The sequence below is a fragment of the Plectropomus leopardus genome, chromosome 10 (genome assembly GCF_026936395.1).
Source record: "Plectropomus leopardus strain MGB_pleo_1.0 chromosome 10, ASM2693639v1, whole genome shotgun sequence".
Classification (NCBI taxonomy): domain Eukaryota; kingdom Metazoa; phylum Chordata; class Actinopteri; order Perciformes; family Serranidae; genus Plectropomus; species Plectropomus leopardus.
Window position 1 is genome coordinate 20,013,452 of NC_142185.1, and position 14,894 is coordinate 20,028,345.

The 14,894-nt window shown below is 39.7% G+C and overlaps 1 protein-coding gene across 3 annotated transcripts in view; it reads left to right on the forward strand.

Moving 5' to 3' along the window:
• Window positions 1-14,894, forward strand: part of ppp1r9ala (protein phosphatase 1 regulatory subunit 9A-like A) — a 29,680-nt gene that overhangs the window by 7,546 nt on the left and 7,240 nt on the right. For all 3 annotated transcript variants that reach the window (XM_042494257.2, XM_042494258.2, XM_042494259.2), the window contains exons 3-15: window positions 6,493-6,625; window positions 6,965-7,085; window positions 7,493-7,597; window positions 8,405-8,540; window positions 10,276-10,434; window positions 10,576-10,629; window positions 11,715-11,944; window positions 12,177-12,273; window positions 12,365-12,491; window positions 12,658-12,809; window positions 14,025-14,349; window positions 14,436-14,493; window positions 14,585-14,656. In XM_042494257.2, the coding sequence (XP_042350191.2) occupies window positions 6,493-6,625; window positions 6,965-7,085; window positions 7,493-7,597; window positions 8,405-8,540; window positions 10,276-10,434; window positions 10,576-10,629; window positions 11,715-11,944; window positions 12,177-12,273; window positions 12,365-12,491; window positions 12,658-12,809; window positions 14,025-14,349; window positions 14,436-14,493; window positions 14,585-14,656 (1,769 nt within the window). The remainder of the gene's footprint in view (window positions 1-6,492; window positions 6,626-6,964; window positions 7,086-7,492; window positions 7,598-8,404; window positions 8,541-10,275; window positions 10,435-10,575; window positions 10,630-11,714; window positions 11,945-12,176; window positions 12,274-12,364; window positions 12,492-12,657; window positions 12,810-14,024; window positions 14,350-14,435; window positions 14,494-14,584; window positions 14,657-14,894) is intronic.

Genomic DNA, 14,894 nt, shown 5'->3' on the forward strand with positions numbered 1-14,894 from the left:
ATTACAGTGGGGGACAACCTCTCTGCTGCAATGTTAGTATAGGGGACAGCCCACTCTGTCTAAAACACTATGTAGACTTGAATGACGGAAATGAAACCGTGAATGGGGCTATTTACTTCACTGGATCAGAGTTGGCTGTAAGTTTAGTTAGGAGCTGCAGTGACAGTTTTGTTCGTGCTGAAGTTTAGTGCTCTTCGCAGCTAGCGTTCGCTTAATAAATGCAGAATATACCTAAATGATAGCCCTTTTGAAGATGAACTACAACTCTAGCATTTGTGCACTGTGTATTGTACAGGCCCTGTACTGAAATCTAATCTGTTTTTTGCATCAACATGACTATCAACAACACACAAAAATGTATTTTTCCCTACGTGAATTGGATCTTTTCTCCACGCCTTTATATATGTTGGAAAGTTCATAACAGGAGGACAGAATCTTTGCCTCTTCTGAAAAGGGGCATACCCCTGATTTGGACTTTAGCCTCTGTAGCCAACCCATCCCACAGTGTTATGCTTTCCATTTCCTATCTGAAATGGGTATTCTGCTGGCCAGAGGAATGTGTCTGATGAGACTCCACCCTCATCCAACCAGCAGACAGGCCCTCCCCTTGTAGGATCTGAGTTTCCCCCAGCCACCTGGGCAAGTGGGTGACTATCCGACAAAATGGGGCGGAATACTAATGCAGTCGGCATAATGCTGTTCATTAAACAACTTGGCATGGGATGATTCTCGGGCTGATTGTGATTGCCTTAAACGCTTTCATTATGTGATTACAGACAAACACATTAGCAGATGCTGTGTGTTTTCACTGAAAGTTAGCGGTAATTGTGTGTTAAAGTTTTCAGCAACCCTTGCAGGACAAAAGTAGCTTTTGTAGGCCAGTTATATACAAACCTGTTTAACCTGTTTATGTTTGCATGCCTTTGGAAATGTGGTTCCATTATGACACTGTGCTCTTCTCAGACTCCACCTCTTCCTGCCTTTAGGTCACACGTTTATACTTAAAACATAAATATTGTTGTTTCAGTTGCAGTCAATCATTGTGAACTGCGCAAAGTGTTAATTACTCCGATGGCATGTATATAGGAAGTACTAGGTATCTTTTTTGTTCTTTTTCTGGTGTGTTTAAACAGGATCTAAAAACTGGGCCCCATGCCTCTTTGCCTAATTACTCTATGATCTGCGCCAGGCCGCCACCCCTGCCCCAGCTCACTCTCACAGCATGTTTTGATTTGTTGTCTTTTTGTCAGCCCGCTTACATTACCAGCTCCCCAGTCCAGTGGTCAGCCCTCGTTTTGCACTGGCGAGAGATTTCTCTGGTTTGCTTTTCCTCGCAGCTGCTGACTCATTTCCCACATTGGTATTCTGTTGTGGGAAGGGGTTTAAGTTTGGGTGTAGGCATGTGTACGTCTGTGCATGTGAGCACATGTAAAGAGGGCAGACCACTAAATGTGTTGAAGATGGATGAAAGGTATTGAAAGGAATGGAAATGTGAAGATGGCATTTGATCCACATCACAACCTCAGTAAACGCATTAATATATAAGAAAGAGAAATTGACATTTAAAAAAGATGGATACTTTGTTCTGCTTAAACTTGAATATGAATTGTTAATTGTTCGTTGGTCAGTCTGTCTGGTCAACAGTTGAGAGTAGGGATGTCCTGATCAGATTGAAAGGATTGGTATCAAGCCCGATCTGTGCATTTTTTACGTCCGCTGTCATACAGGCATCATAAATGATGAGCACGATTTGTGGCAGATATACAGGTTTTAATTTAATGCTGCTACTCCATTACTGGATTTCAGAGCAATTTCTGAAGACATATTTTAGTTTGTTTACTTTACTTCATAAAAAAACAAACGCGACATTAAGTGGAATTGTGATAATTGCCATATCACATTTTTTAGTGTGTTTACTTTTTATTTTATAAATATAAAATAAAAACTCCTAATGTACTGTTTGGATGCAGACATTTTTTCTTGTATTGCATTGTAGAACTATTAAACTGCCAAGCATATACACTGGATTGACTTGAATAACTTTGAATTACTTTAAATGTGCATTGTGTAGCTGTATTATCAAGGTTAATACAAGTATTGGATTGGAATTTGTTATCGGCATATACTCAATATCAAATGAATTGGATCGGGATCAGGGGCAAAAAATACTTGATCGGGGCATTCCTTGTTGAATGTTTTGGTCTAGCAGGTGGTGGACTGGACATGTACTGAACAATAAGGGAAGATGTCTGTTTGGTCTCATGAATGGAGACAGTGATACTAGTGAGCTGTGTGTAAGGCTTGTTTGGGAGGGAGGCTAATAAAGAGATTGATTTCTGTCTTTCTTGCTGAGAAAACAGTGGTTGAGTGATTAAGTTCCAGCAAAGAGCAGAACAGTGTTTGAAAAAGGTCTGGGATTTCATGTCCACAGGAAAGTCAGACTTTGTAGTCCTGTGAAGGAGAGGGGAGAAGCCAGTCTGAACGGCTGCTGCTCAGCTAGTGCCGGGTCCAAGGATGTCATTCGTGCTTCCCTATATTCTATTAGCCTACATATTCAACCCTTGATTACTGAAGTCTAAGTAAAAAGTAGCTTTTTATCCTTAATGGAATTTCTGTCTGCTCTAGTTCTGTGAATCAATTTTTAATGGTCTAAATTAGAAGATGATAAGCTTTGTCAGTCTTATTAACAGAAACACTTTGAAGCTTGTTTTTCAGACATGCAAAATAAGTTTCAAGATGCAAGCAGGACAAAAACTCTCTTGAGTGGCTGGTTGGTTATTTTAGAAAGTCTGCAGTGCTCCTCTATGTTATATGCGCTGGCCTCGCCTTTGTGTGATAAAGATAACGCCTATCCACCACAATATATGGGTCACAGTCACAGATTGTAAACCTACGGCAAAAAGCTTGCTCAAGTATAAGAGTAGGGAGGAGAATTTAGACAGAGGAGGACTCACTTGGGTTGATGGAGGGTCGAGGCCCCATGAATAGCATTCCTGCCTGTACCACAGAGCTGCAGTAGTGTGCATAATCCACAAGTTTCTAATCTTCTTTCATTTGGTTTGGGAGGCTTCATGAGAGAGGTACCCGCAAGTGTACATGTATGCCTTGTTTCCAAGATAACACGATTTGATTCTGCTGTTTTAAATGTGTGTGAAAATCAGCAGGATGGTGTTTAACAGAAATAGCTCTAGTAATTCATGTTAACAAATTGAACAGACTTCAGTAAGGTATCGTGGAAATTTACTATCTGCACTGTTTTGGGCTAGTGTCCAAAGGCTACACAGTGAGGAGACAGAAAGACAGAGGGGAAAAAAGGATTGTTTGTGGTTAATTCCTCAAGTCTTGATATGCTGCAGGATCTAGACCTCAGACTCTGTTGCCCAGAGTGGAAATGTTTACTTGATTACATCATACATCCTCATGGCAAATGTCTCAATTCATCCTGTAGTAAATTGTCACCCTTTGTTGTTAGATTTATTTTGATTGTGTTAACCACAACCTGGGTTGGACTCTATATCATGAGAGCACAACTCAAACATTTGTCACAGATGCCCACTAGAATACAACATGCCAGCTGACAGCTCATTGTTTGTGAGTTTGTGAGCCTGTATCTGTGTTTTGGCATTTATTAAATACACCGTGTTTCCTGAGTATGGCTTTTTTTTACACATGACACGTGCTCTGTCTGTTAACCCTGAGTTTCACCAAAAACAAAATAATTCCACACTGATGATTTATTCCTGAGTAAATAATGTTACCCTCATCGTTTTTCTCTTGGCTGCTTGTCATCATCTGCCTTACACTGTGTGACAATGACACAGGCATTCAAAATAAAGGTGCATCTGAAAGAGGATGAAATGGATAGATTATAGATCACTTTGCATTGATAATACTGGATCACTGCTCATTTAATAGATATAATGATGTAGATCGATGGATCATTACACTCCTGGTAGGTGGGTAGGTAGGCAGGTATGTAGGTATGTGGGTAGGTAAATAGATATTCATTGTGTGCTCTACAGCAATCATCAGATAAATATACAGACAACTATAATAACACCAACAACAACACCAGAAGTAAAAAACATCAACACATTAAAGTGTTCCACATACAAGGTGCCGCATCCTTTCACACAGAGGTTCAATTAGTTTACACAGTTTGTTCACAGTTTGTGCAACAGAGCAATATTGGCAGGCACAAATGATCTGCGAGCCAGGTTGGTTCGGATGGCTGGCACCCTGTGCCGTCTGCCTGATGCTAACAGCTTGTATACACTAAACAGTGCTACAGCAATATACCGGTTTTAAGGTATACCATGATATCAAAGTTACCAATTATCATACAGTAAACATTTTTATATTGAAAAGAATGCAACTAGATGGAGAATCTCACTTTTATTTCAGTTATTTTCAAAAGGGCCACTTTTTACACATTAAAAATGGTTTCAAGTCTTAATTATAGTGATAAAACATTTGTTCAACCAAAAGTGATGTCTGAAAATCCTTTGCAGTGATGCCATTTGAGTCTAACCTTGACCATTATAAAATCCAAATTAAAATCCCAAATTCCAATTCAAAGTTTACGTCCTGTATTCATTGCCACTGTGAGGCTTGAATCTTTTCTATATATATATATATTCATCCCTTTCATAAAACAATATTCAATTGAATAGAATTAAGCTCAGCAAAAGTTTAATAGGAAGGTCTCTTTATTCATATTCTACCTGCTGCCTGTATCCTTTATTCTCATGCTTCTCGTTTTAATTTCCAAAAGGCAACTCTTCCACTTATACTCCATCCAACTAGTAAGCCTGCTGTTAAAAAAAAACTACAACTCATCCTCCAGTACGTACAGTGCAGTCAGGTCATGCTTGTTTTTAACTCCTGGACACTGATGCCAGCGTCCTCCTGCCACCACGACGACCATTAAAGTCATGACTCCACCCAGATTAACATTAATGATGACCAAGCAGGGGGTTTATGTTACAGACCCACTGTTGGGTTCATCCCCGTAATCAGGCATTAGCCCCTGATGCAGTCTGCAAAACTCTAATCTAAACAATGCTTTATATCTATTTACTAGTCTCTCACTCTGGCTCTTTTCTCCTTAGTCTGTTGGGACCATGTTAGGTCCAATGGACAAGAGCCTAACTAGAGCTAAAGCAGCTAGTTAAGTGACAGAAAATTAATTGACAACTTCAAAAAAAAAGAATTGATGAATAACGTTTTAAAATATGAAAATTTGCTGTATTTCTTAGTCCCTTTTTGTTACGTAAAATATGTTTGAGTATTGCCTCCTTGGCCTTTGGGCAACTGTACTGGTTAACTTTTTCACTATTATCTTCCTTTTGGTTGATATGATTACTCAAAAAAAGGGCAGACTAATCAATAATGAAAATAATTATATGTTGTATTCCTGGTGCTAACCTTGTCTTAACATTGAATAGGCTTTATACTCTTAATACACAGTAGTTACAGAGTCACAACAGATGGTCGTCCCCAGTCCATTTTATGCTGTAGTGCTCACTTTAGCTTTACCCCAGGAGTGTTTTTCAGAGTGGATTAGGAATGCCATTTCTGCTTGGTAGCATCAGTAGAGTACAAGGTAAATAGCACATAGTGTTGTTATATGTAATAACCCTTAAGGTTGGTGTTAAGTACTGGGCAATGCCCTTTGACTGAAGCTCAAGGGATTACTTATTTTCGTTGTATTGCTGTTTATGTTTTTTTTTTTACTCTGCTGCTGACAACACTTGTCGCCTCCGAGCATTGATCTTTGGTACATCCACTGCTCAGCTCTCCCCAGCTGTGCCCTACTTTCCACGCTGCTCATGTTCTGCTGTACTGTGTGTATGTGCTTTATAATTCCAACCAGAAAAAGGCCTCTGGGACATTTCCAGCGCTTTGTGAGGCCTGCCTGCAAAGTTCACAACTTCTTAAAATCTGATGAAAGTCCTCAAGAGTATGTCATGGGAATGCATCTTCTGCTTCAGTGTCGTCAACACATGATTTATATCTATTCAAAGGTGGCTGATAAAGTATTTATTAAAGATACAAAAGACCACCAAAAGTTGATGTTGCGGTCTATACAGTTAGAAAACTAAAGATCATTCAGTTTCTCAGTCTCTGTCAGACACAATTTTAAGAACAATGGAACAATGCAAGTGGTTCAAATTATCAAAGAGCTCTGCTGTCCCTCAGCAGCTGTTAAAGTGTGCTTCAGTTGTGTGCTGGCACTTTAATTTCCCTAGTAGCGCTACACAGTAAACGGTCCAAAGTATGAGTGTAATTCTCCCTCGCTCTGCAATTTCTCCCAAATGAAAAATGTGTCCTTGTTCAGCCTGCCAAGATAAAAAAGAAGTGAAAATAATATGCCTATGTCTGTGTAGATCCTGTAGGAGCCCCTCAACATAAATCTGTCTGATGATTAACTACTTGGGAAGGACATAAAGTGTGGTATACTGAAGCTATGCACTATTTTGATCAACACAGGTCTTCACTACCTTCTCCAATGAGGAATATGATCGCCGCAATGACGATGTGGATCCGGTCGCGGCATCTGCAGAATATGAGCTGGAGAAGAGAGTGGAGAAAATGGATGTGTTCCCTGTAGAGATTGAGAAAGGTGAGTGTCATAGCACTAAAGGTAAATTTCTACATGTCATGAGCAACTGTTCAGAATCATTTCATAAGGGGGGAAACCTGTTTTCATACAGCTGTGCACAGAGCACAGCCCTACAAAGGCAAACAGTTGTGACTTTGACTTGTGTATTCAAACAATTTAGCGCTCTGAGAAATGCTGTGTAGTCTAAACATTTACTGATTTTAATCCCTTTACAGAATCTTTATTATATCTTTATAAACCAGAGTGTCTCAAGCATTATGTGTAAATGAGCCTATTTAGATACAGTTCTTTCTACCCTAAAATCTAAAATCTCTAAAATCTTAATTTCCCTGCACTCAGGAGACAATGGGCTTGGCATCAGTATCATAGGAATGGGAGTGGGAGCTGACCAGGGTCTGGAGAAGCTGGGCATTTTTGTGAAAACCATAACAGAGCGAGGAGCAGCTGAGAATGATGGACGGTGAGTTCAATCATTAAAAACTTTTTTGCATAACCCTACATTTAAGTCTTGTTACAAAACAGTCACTTGTGATGTTTTGTTTACAACTGGACACATGGTACACACTCAGTGTACACACTGCACCACCACAACAGTTTTTAATGTTGCACTCTAGGAATTGCTCGTTCCCCCAGTCCCCAGTGACACACAAGACATAAATAATCTGATTTATTTATAACTGCATGAGGAAGCTAAAGAAAAAAGTCACTACTTGTATTTCCCAGGCATTTTTAGATTTGTTTCATTGCCAGCTGCTTTGAGCATACTGTTTTTTTTTATCTTTACTACTATGCTGAAGGCGATGCATAACTGTTCTGTGAAAATGCTTCAAAATCTGTCCTTATAATAACCATCCTCTGTGTCCCTAGCATACAGGTGAATGACCAGATAGTCGAGGTGGATGGTATCAGTCTGGTGGGCGTCACCCAACTGTTTGCTGCAACAGTCCTGAAGAACACAAAAGGCACAGTGAGGTCAGCTCAGAGTCCTTCTTTTTGACCCCTAAAATCAACCTTATTGGAAAGATCTTGTTGGTGACAAGACTGAGCCACTGTTACAGGGTTTTCACACTCATGGAAACCTGAAAGATTTATGGAATTTCCCAATCAAGTTTTCCAGGCCTATAAAAGTCATGGAATTTGTAAAACACATTTAAAGTTTTGGAATTTTGTTGTGTTTAATGACATTGTTACAGCAGCCTTCCATGGATAACCCTCCATGTGATGTAACATAACAGCATTTAATTTTTCTGACGCTGTCGACGTAACAGAGCTCTAATATGCGTCAGTGTGTGACAGAGTTTATTTACCATCACAAAAGTTTCTTTGTTTTTTTCCTGTGTGTCATCTTCCCCTCCATTCATGCCAGTTTTCTAAAATTACAATTATGGACAAGTGGGGCAAGGAAAAAATATTATAGGTCCTTGAAAATTCCTGAAAAAATTTAGAAATTTTATCCATGAAAGAGTGAGAACCCTGCTGTTAGTACAACAAGAAATAGGTGGTAAACAGTTGGGTCTTTTTTTTAACTCCAGTGAGTCCAAAAGCCATGAATGAATACTGAGAAATGAAAAGTGGAATAGGCAACACAACATACTGTAGCAAGGTAATGATTTGAAATGAAACGCCCACACATGAAGAGATCAAGCCTTAACTGCATCTTAGAATTTGCATTTTCCTGTAGCAAGTAAGCCATGACAGAAGCTGCTCTGAGTTGTTTTCAGGCAACATGTAAAATATCCTATTTTATGGCGCACTAATGCACGGCATTGTAAAAAACAGGTTCCTGATTGGTCGAGAGAAGCCAGGGACGCAAAGTGAGGTAGCCCGCCTCATAAGTGAGACACTAGAGCAGGAGAAGAACCAGCAGCAACAGCAACAACACCTGGATGATCCCTACGAACACTCTACGGAGGAGGTGAGTCAGCTGGTCAGGACTTCAAACAGAAAGTTCAGTCGGTGCTCAACCTTAATGCCATGTTCATGTCATATGTGATGGATGGTAGAAAAGGGAACAGTGAATCGTAAACCCCCAAATAAATATGTTTTTAACATTTACTGCATTAGTGATGTGTAAATATGGGGGTGGGGTAAAGGTATACACAATATTAACAGCATCAGTATCAGCAAATATTGGCTATTAAAATGAAATCTAGCAGTCAACAAACATGCTGAATTTGCTAATATCACAAAATGTGATGAGTGAACATGTACAAAACATAAACCCTAAGTTGAAGTATTTTTCTTATTTTTAGCATGGTATTTCATGTCTCCATCTGCTGGGGGGGCATCACAGTTACAGTATGCATAATATGTTATCAATTCCACTACAGAAGAGACCTGATGATCACTAAAATTATGTGGGGAAAATAGGGTATGTATTAATATTGGTATCGGGTATTGGCCAAGTGAGTTGTCATATTTTGGCATATTGGATCTTGTCAAAAAAATCCAGTATAGTGCATCCCAAATCGCTGTTATTGTCATAACAGGAAACAGACAAAACTGCATGTGACTGCTGCATGTGCACTGGTGCATTTACATGCATGTGTAAAGGCACCTATTTTATAGGCAGTGGGTAAGCATATTAGGTTATTTGACTAACTAATTTGTGAAATGATGCAACTGACAAAGAACCAGGTCTACCTAAAGCACTGATAGCATCAGATCAAATACAAACTACAAAGAATCTTCTTCAGTTACTGTAATAAAGCTTTTATACAGTCTTCTTTTTTGATCACTTTTTTATTAATAAGCCGACCCGATATGTGAGTTTCTAAAAAAAATGAGGGGACTAAAATAAGGAAACCATATTTTCAGTTTCAGCAGCCAAAAGCTAATGCCTGGCAACCACTGTTAAAAGTTAGTGTTGAGCCCTGCGTAATTGGCTGATGTAAGGTGTCTCATGTTTTTGTGTTTTTATGATCAAGTGCCCAGTTGAATATATCTGAACATCCAGAAAAATTGGAGTTTTCCCATTTTAAATTATGACTTGGATGTTGATGTGAATGCTATTAACAAGTTGGACACTCATAATCAAGATGACTGTGACATGACATGAACACGGCATTGGTCCCCTTGCCACGCCCAGTCCAATCCCACTCAGCTGAACCAGGAAATGAGCAGCTGGCTGTGAGTAAGCCATGTGTCAACCATTCTGCTGTGTTGGGAGGTGTTCAGTCGACCGCCTCCTGTCTGCCAGAGTTGTGAAATGTTTGCTCTCTGAAGTTCAAGCAGCCACAAGCCCCTGTTTTACGACAGAGAGACTGGGCAGATAATACATGAGGGATTTACTGAAGCAAAGACTTAAAAGGAATGTTGCGTAACTTTCAGTGAGGAAGTGGACACCATCTTGAGTAGCTCTGTGGTTATGCAAAGTGCGTGTAGGTGTGTTGACTGTCTTGTTATCTATTGAGAATATTGTTGTTCAGTTTTTTCAGTGTTGCAGATGTGCCACAGACATGTTGCCAAACTTCTGCAGTACCTTCCCGTGACCCAGCCCAGTGCTTATGAAGTATTGATTAATGTGCCCTCCAGACTGTGGTGAACTGCGCTGCTGGGAGTGTTGTTGACACATGCCGAGTATGTCCGTGGGCATGCAGGGTGTGTCAGTTTTTGCAGTATGTGATGCTATGTGTGATGTCATATTTCAGGAGGAGCGCTATGAGGACGAGGACGGAGTGGATGAGAGGATTCTGTGCTCCAATTTCTCCCCAGGACAGAACGTAGAGCTGTTTGAGCTGCCTGATTCAGAAGCTTTGTTTATGCCGACCAACATGGACAGTTCTCAGATGGTCTTCAAGTTCAAAGAGGTATCACCCGAACCACAAAGTCTCATGTGTTTTAAAATAGATATCAAAGTTTCAGTATTCTGTTTAAACATCTAAACATTATGATTAACATATAAAAATGGGTGTAACCAAGTCTTCTGTTTTCCTATTTTTGTTCCTTAGCTGCAGCTCAAACACAGCATTGCCACAGCTGAAATTAATCAACTAAAGGAAAAGGTATGATGAAGATGAAATCAACATTTTCTTTTCTTTTTCTTTTTTTAAGATATTCACATAATATGAAATTAATATTCAGTACAGTAAATACAAATACATTATTGTACCATTAAATAAACACGCAACAGAAAAATGATTTTTTAATAAACTTTACAAGTTTCTTTTACACTGTCACATTTGACAAGTTGATATTACTAAAAACATCTAGAAAACTGATTGACTTGAAAAATGTAAGTAAATATAACTGTTTATTTATCTAATTTATGTTTACTTTATATGTAACTGTTAAGTTTACTTCAAATTTAGTTACTGTTACTTAATGTTTCAAATGTTTCAAAGTTTTAGTAACTTTAGTAAACCAAGTTTACTGAGCTATATATCTGTATTCTGCTGGTTGCAAACTAGTCAGTCATATTTGTATATTCTTAAACATGTTAACAAAATAGAACTTGCAGATCTCCTAACTTCATCATTGGCTAAAGTTAAGTCAGACTAACTTGGTTTACTGAGGTTGCTAACACTTTGACAGAACTAGTTAAATCCACTTGTCATTCTTAAGTTGCAACAACAATTAAGTACAGCTAAATTTTAAGTGAACATAACAATTAGCTATTAACATAACTTAAGATTTGTATTTATATTTACTTTCATTTTTCATTGCTTTCCAAGATAATTCTTAGTAAGATCAACTTGTCAGATTTTACAGTGTATCAGTAATTATAATGTTAGTTTTTTGAGAATGATGGTTTATACCAGCCTTTTTGTTTCTGAACTTTTAACTTTGATGTACTAACAATGAGCGATTAATATTCTGAAGATGCTTTTCGAAATTATCTTTTGATTGCCTCCTGGCAGGCTGCAAACTTTAAGTCTATAGAGAGGTCTGAAATGTTGATGCATTTGCAGTAGGTTATTGAAGAAAACCAGGTCAAACAACAATCAGACAGAATGTGTGAACTGGTTCTTTTAAATTACTGTTTAACACTACAAGTAACCCAGAAGCTGTCCCAGGCCAGTGGCCCACCTACATTTCATTTTACAGGTGGGCCACTGTTTCAAAACAACATGTCACCATCTCTTTACAGCTAAGGGTGTCCGAGGAGGACAGATCGTTGTGGGAAGCCAGAGAGTCTGCACTGGAGCAAAAGATTGACGACAGCAACGACAAAATCCTGAAGTTGGAAAGTTACTGGCTGGAAGCTCAGGAGCTGTGTAAGACTGTGAATGAACAATTAGCTGAGACTCAGGCCCAACATGAGACTCTGGACAAGAAGTACAACAAGGCCAAGAAACTCCTCAAGGACTACCAGCAGAAGTAAGTTTATCTTGAGTAACACAATTCAGTGCTGTTGGATTTGTACATTTAAAAACAATACATTTTGACAAAAAAAAGTATACAAAGAAATATTGTTAAAAAAAAATATTGTTTAACTTCAAGCTCTGATTTAAGATTTTGTGGAATTTATGTAGTTATGTGATAATCACAAAAAACGTGTTTACAAGCTAAAGGGCTGATGGGAAACCAAATCTCCTTGTTTACTCCCCAGAGAGATAGACTTTGTGAAGAAAGAGGAGGAGCTGAAAAAAATTCTAGATGAAAAAGACAAGTGGTACAAGGACCAGCTGGAGAGCTTGCAGGACAGGGTAAGACCCCAGCTTAAGAAAAAAAATGCCTATACACAATAGCAGACTTGCTAGAGACACTGACATGACCTGAGTGTTGTTTTATCTACAGATATCTGTCCTGGAGTCCAGAGGGGCCTCAGGTGTGGAGCGCCAGGGTGGCCAGGACTCGGCAGCAGATGAGAGATTAATCGGACAAGAACCAGTAACCAACACACAATCAGTCGACTCACTACTAGGTACAAAGGGTTACTAGAATTAAAATGAATTTAATTGGAAGTCCACACGCCACTCTTTTATTGTGTGATCTGTAAATCATTCAACACATTGTAAACTCCAGTGACCCTGGTAAATCATTAAAACTATGCTTTATGACTTATTTGTTTTTTTTTTTCTCCTGTGTAGAAGAAGACTGGAGTGAGTTGGTCCCTGAGACAGAACGCTTGGACACCAGTGCACACAGAGCGAAAGGCCTGCTGGCTCAGAAGGCCAAACGTCAGCCTCCATCTCGGACCAAACTGAAGGAAAGCCTCGCAGTGGCTTCAAGTCATTCTCAGGTCAGCCAGGAACAGCTGAACATGATACATTACTGTGTTGTATGAGCATGTAATTGGATTGAACAGTCCGCCACCTGAGGCCAGATGTAAGGTATGACATGAAACCTTAAACCCCATCCAGTCCCCTCATGCTCAAAATGCCATCTTGGAGGTGAAACTAATGGTGAGAAGAGCACTTACTAACTTGAGTAATATATAACTTTGTGTAGATGTGCTGACCAATCACAGTGAAAACATTCTGCAGTGATGGTATCTGACAATTTCACTGCCATATATTCTGTGGTTGTTTTGCTGTTGAGGCAGCACTTTTCCTAAACAACTGAATTGCCCGGAGATACTCGCAGCTGTTCTAGAATACAATAGGGAACATCCTTGAGTATCTTTTAAAAACAAAACAAACAAAAACAATAACGCACCAAGATGGCAGCGTATGTAGATGCAGCAGCCAGTAGCTCCTCAAATCCTTGCTACTTTTTTGCAGTATTTTGCTCTATTTTTCAATTTTTTTTCTACACCATGGCCCCCTCCTGCTGAGGCATAACTTTTGTATGATAGAGAAACACCTTTCAACATCAGGAAAAGTGATGTGGGGCTTGGGCTGAATGCAGCAGACTGTGAGAGGATCCCGACAACCGGCATACGCCGAGCGGCCAGTCAGGCCATAGGTCAGAAACCAAACCGAAAGGGAGGAGAGCCGGCATCAGGCTGACCCGACTTGGACCGGGAGCTGTTCCTCTACTAAGCCTTCTTCTGGCTAATGTCCGGTCGCAGGAGAATAAAGTGGATGAGATGTGATTGAGGCTCACTCAGCAACAGGAGATCAGGGACTGCTCTGCGCACATCTTCACAGAGACGTGGTTAACCCCTAACATCCTGGATCAAGCTGTTGCACTGGATGGGCGAACCTTATTGGGAGCCAGAAAGACACATAACTCTGATGCAAATTTAAAAAAATGCACTGCAGGAATTGAAAGATGCCACCAGCAGCAACATGCACGAACAGCCGGATAGAATCTTCATATTAGCTGCTGATTTTAAGTTTAAAAAATGACTAATAAATCCTTCCTACCTTCTACCTTCTTTATAATGTGTGTGACAAAAAAATACATGACTCAGACAATCAGGACTGGAGAGCTGAACTTTCTGTTATATAAATAAGCTTTTATCTCCTCTTCCTTGCATTGTGCTTCTGGATAATTAGCTTTGTCTCCACAGGAAACTGAAGAAGAGGAGGACCAGGAGGAGCAGGAATCTCCCAGGAGGAGGAGGTCTATCCAGGAGAGCCTCGCCCTCCCAGTGCCTGTCTGCTATCCTGGGAATTCACAGAGAGCTGATTCAGGAGAGACTAGAGATGGATCCAGGAGTAAGGCAGAGCTCACCAGCAGCCCGTCTTTGTCACCATCACAGGGAGACAGTATTGAAAGTGGTGGAAGTCCTTCTTTGTCCCCTCCCAAAGACACCTTGTCACCGCAGTCCCCCTCTGGATTCATGCGCAGTGCCAAAAAAAGGGAGTCCAAAGGGAAGGGCAAAGAGCTTAAAGGTATGTGAGACCAAAATGTGGTGGCTGTGAATTACAGTTGTTGCAGTTGTTGTTGAGTTGTTACTGAGTCTGTTGTGTCATTTCAGAGGAGCTAAATGAGGCCTCATCAGCAGGAAAATCTAAAAGACGATTCCCAGACTTTGGGTAAGTCTCCATAGTGATTACTGTCATTTATTTCCATCACTTTACCATCATTCTACCATTAATGAAAAAAAATGTCACCATTCATCAACAGTGGCCTGCGCAAATCAGGTGGCAAAGGAAAAAAACATGACAAGGAGGTGATGAGAGCATCTTTGGATAGCAGGTACGTTATCGTTCCATTTTTAACAGTTAAATAGTCCAAATATCTGCTGAGTTGTTGGGGATAGTCATTTGTGTCACATTTGTTGAAGCTTCCCATTGTTAAACATGTTGCTGTAAACACTTATAGCAGTGCATGTGCTACAATTATAAATATATTTTATTGGATAAGGATATCACAGTAGCATTAAAAATGCACATTTATGCACAAGAAACAGATACAAATACATCCACAAAGATGC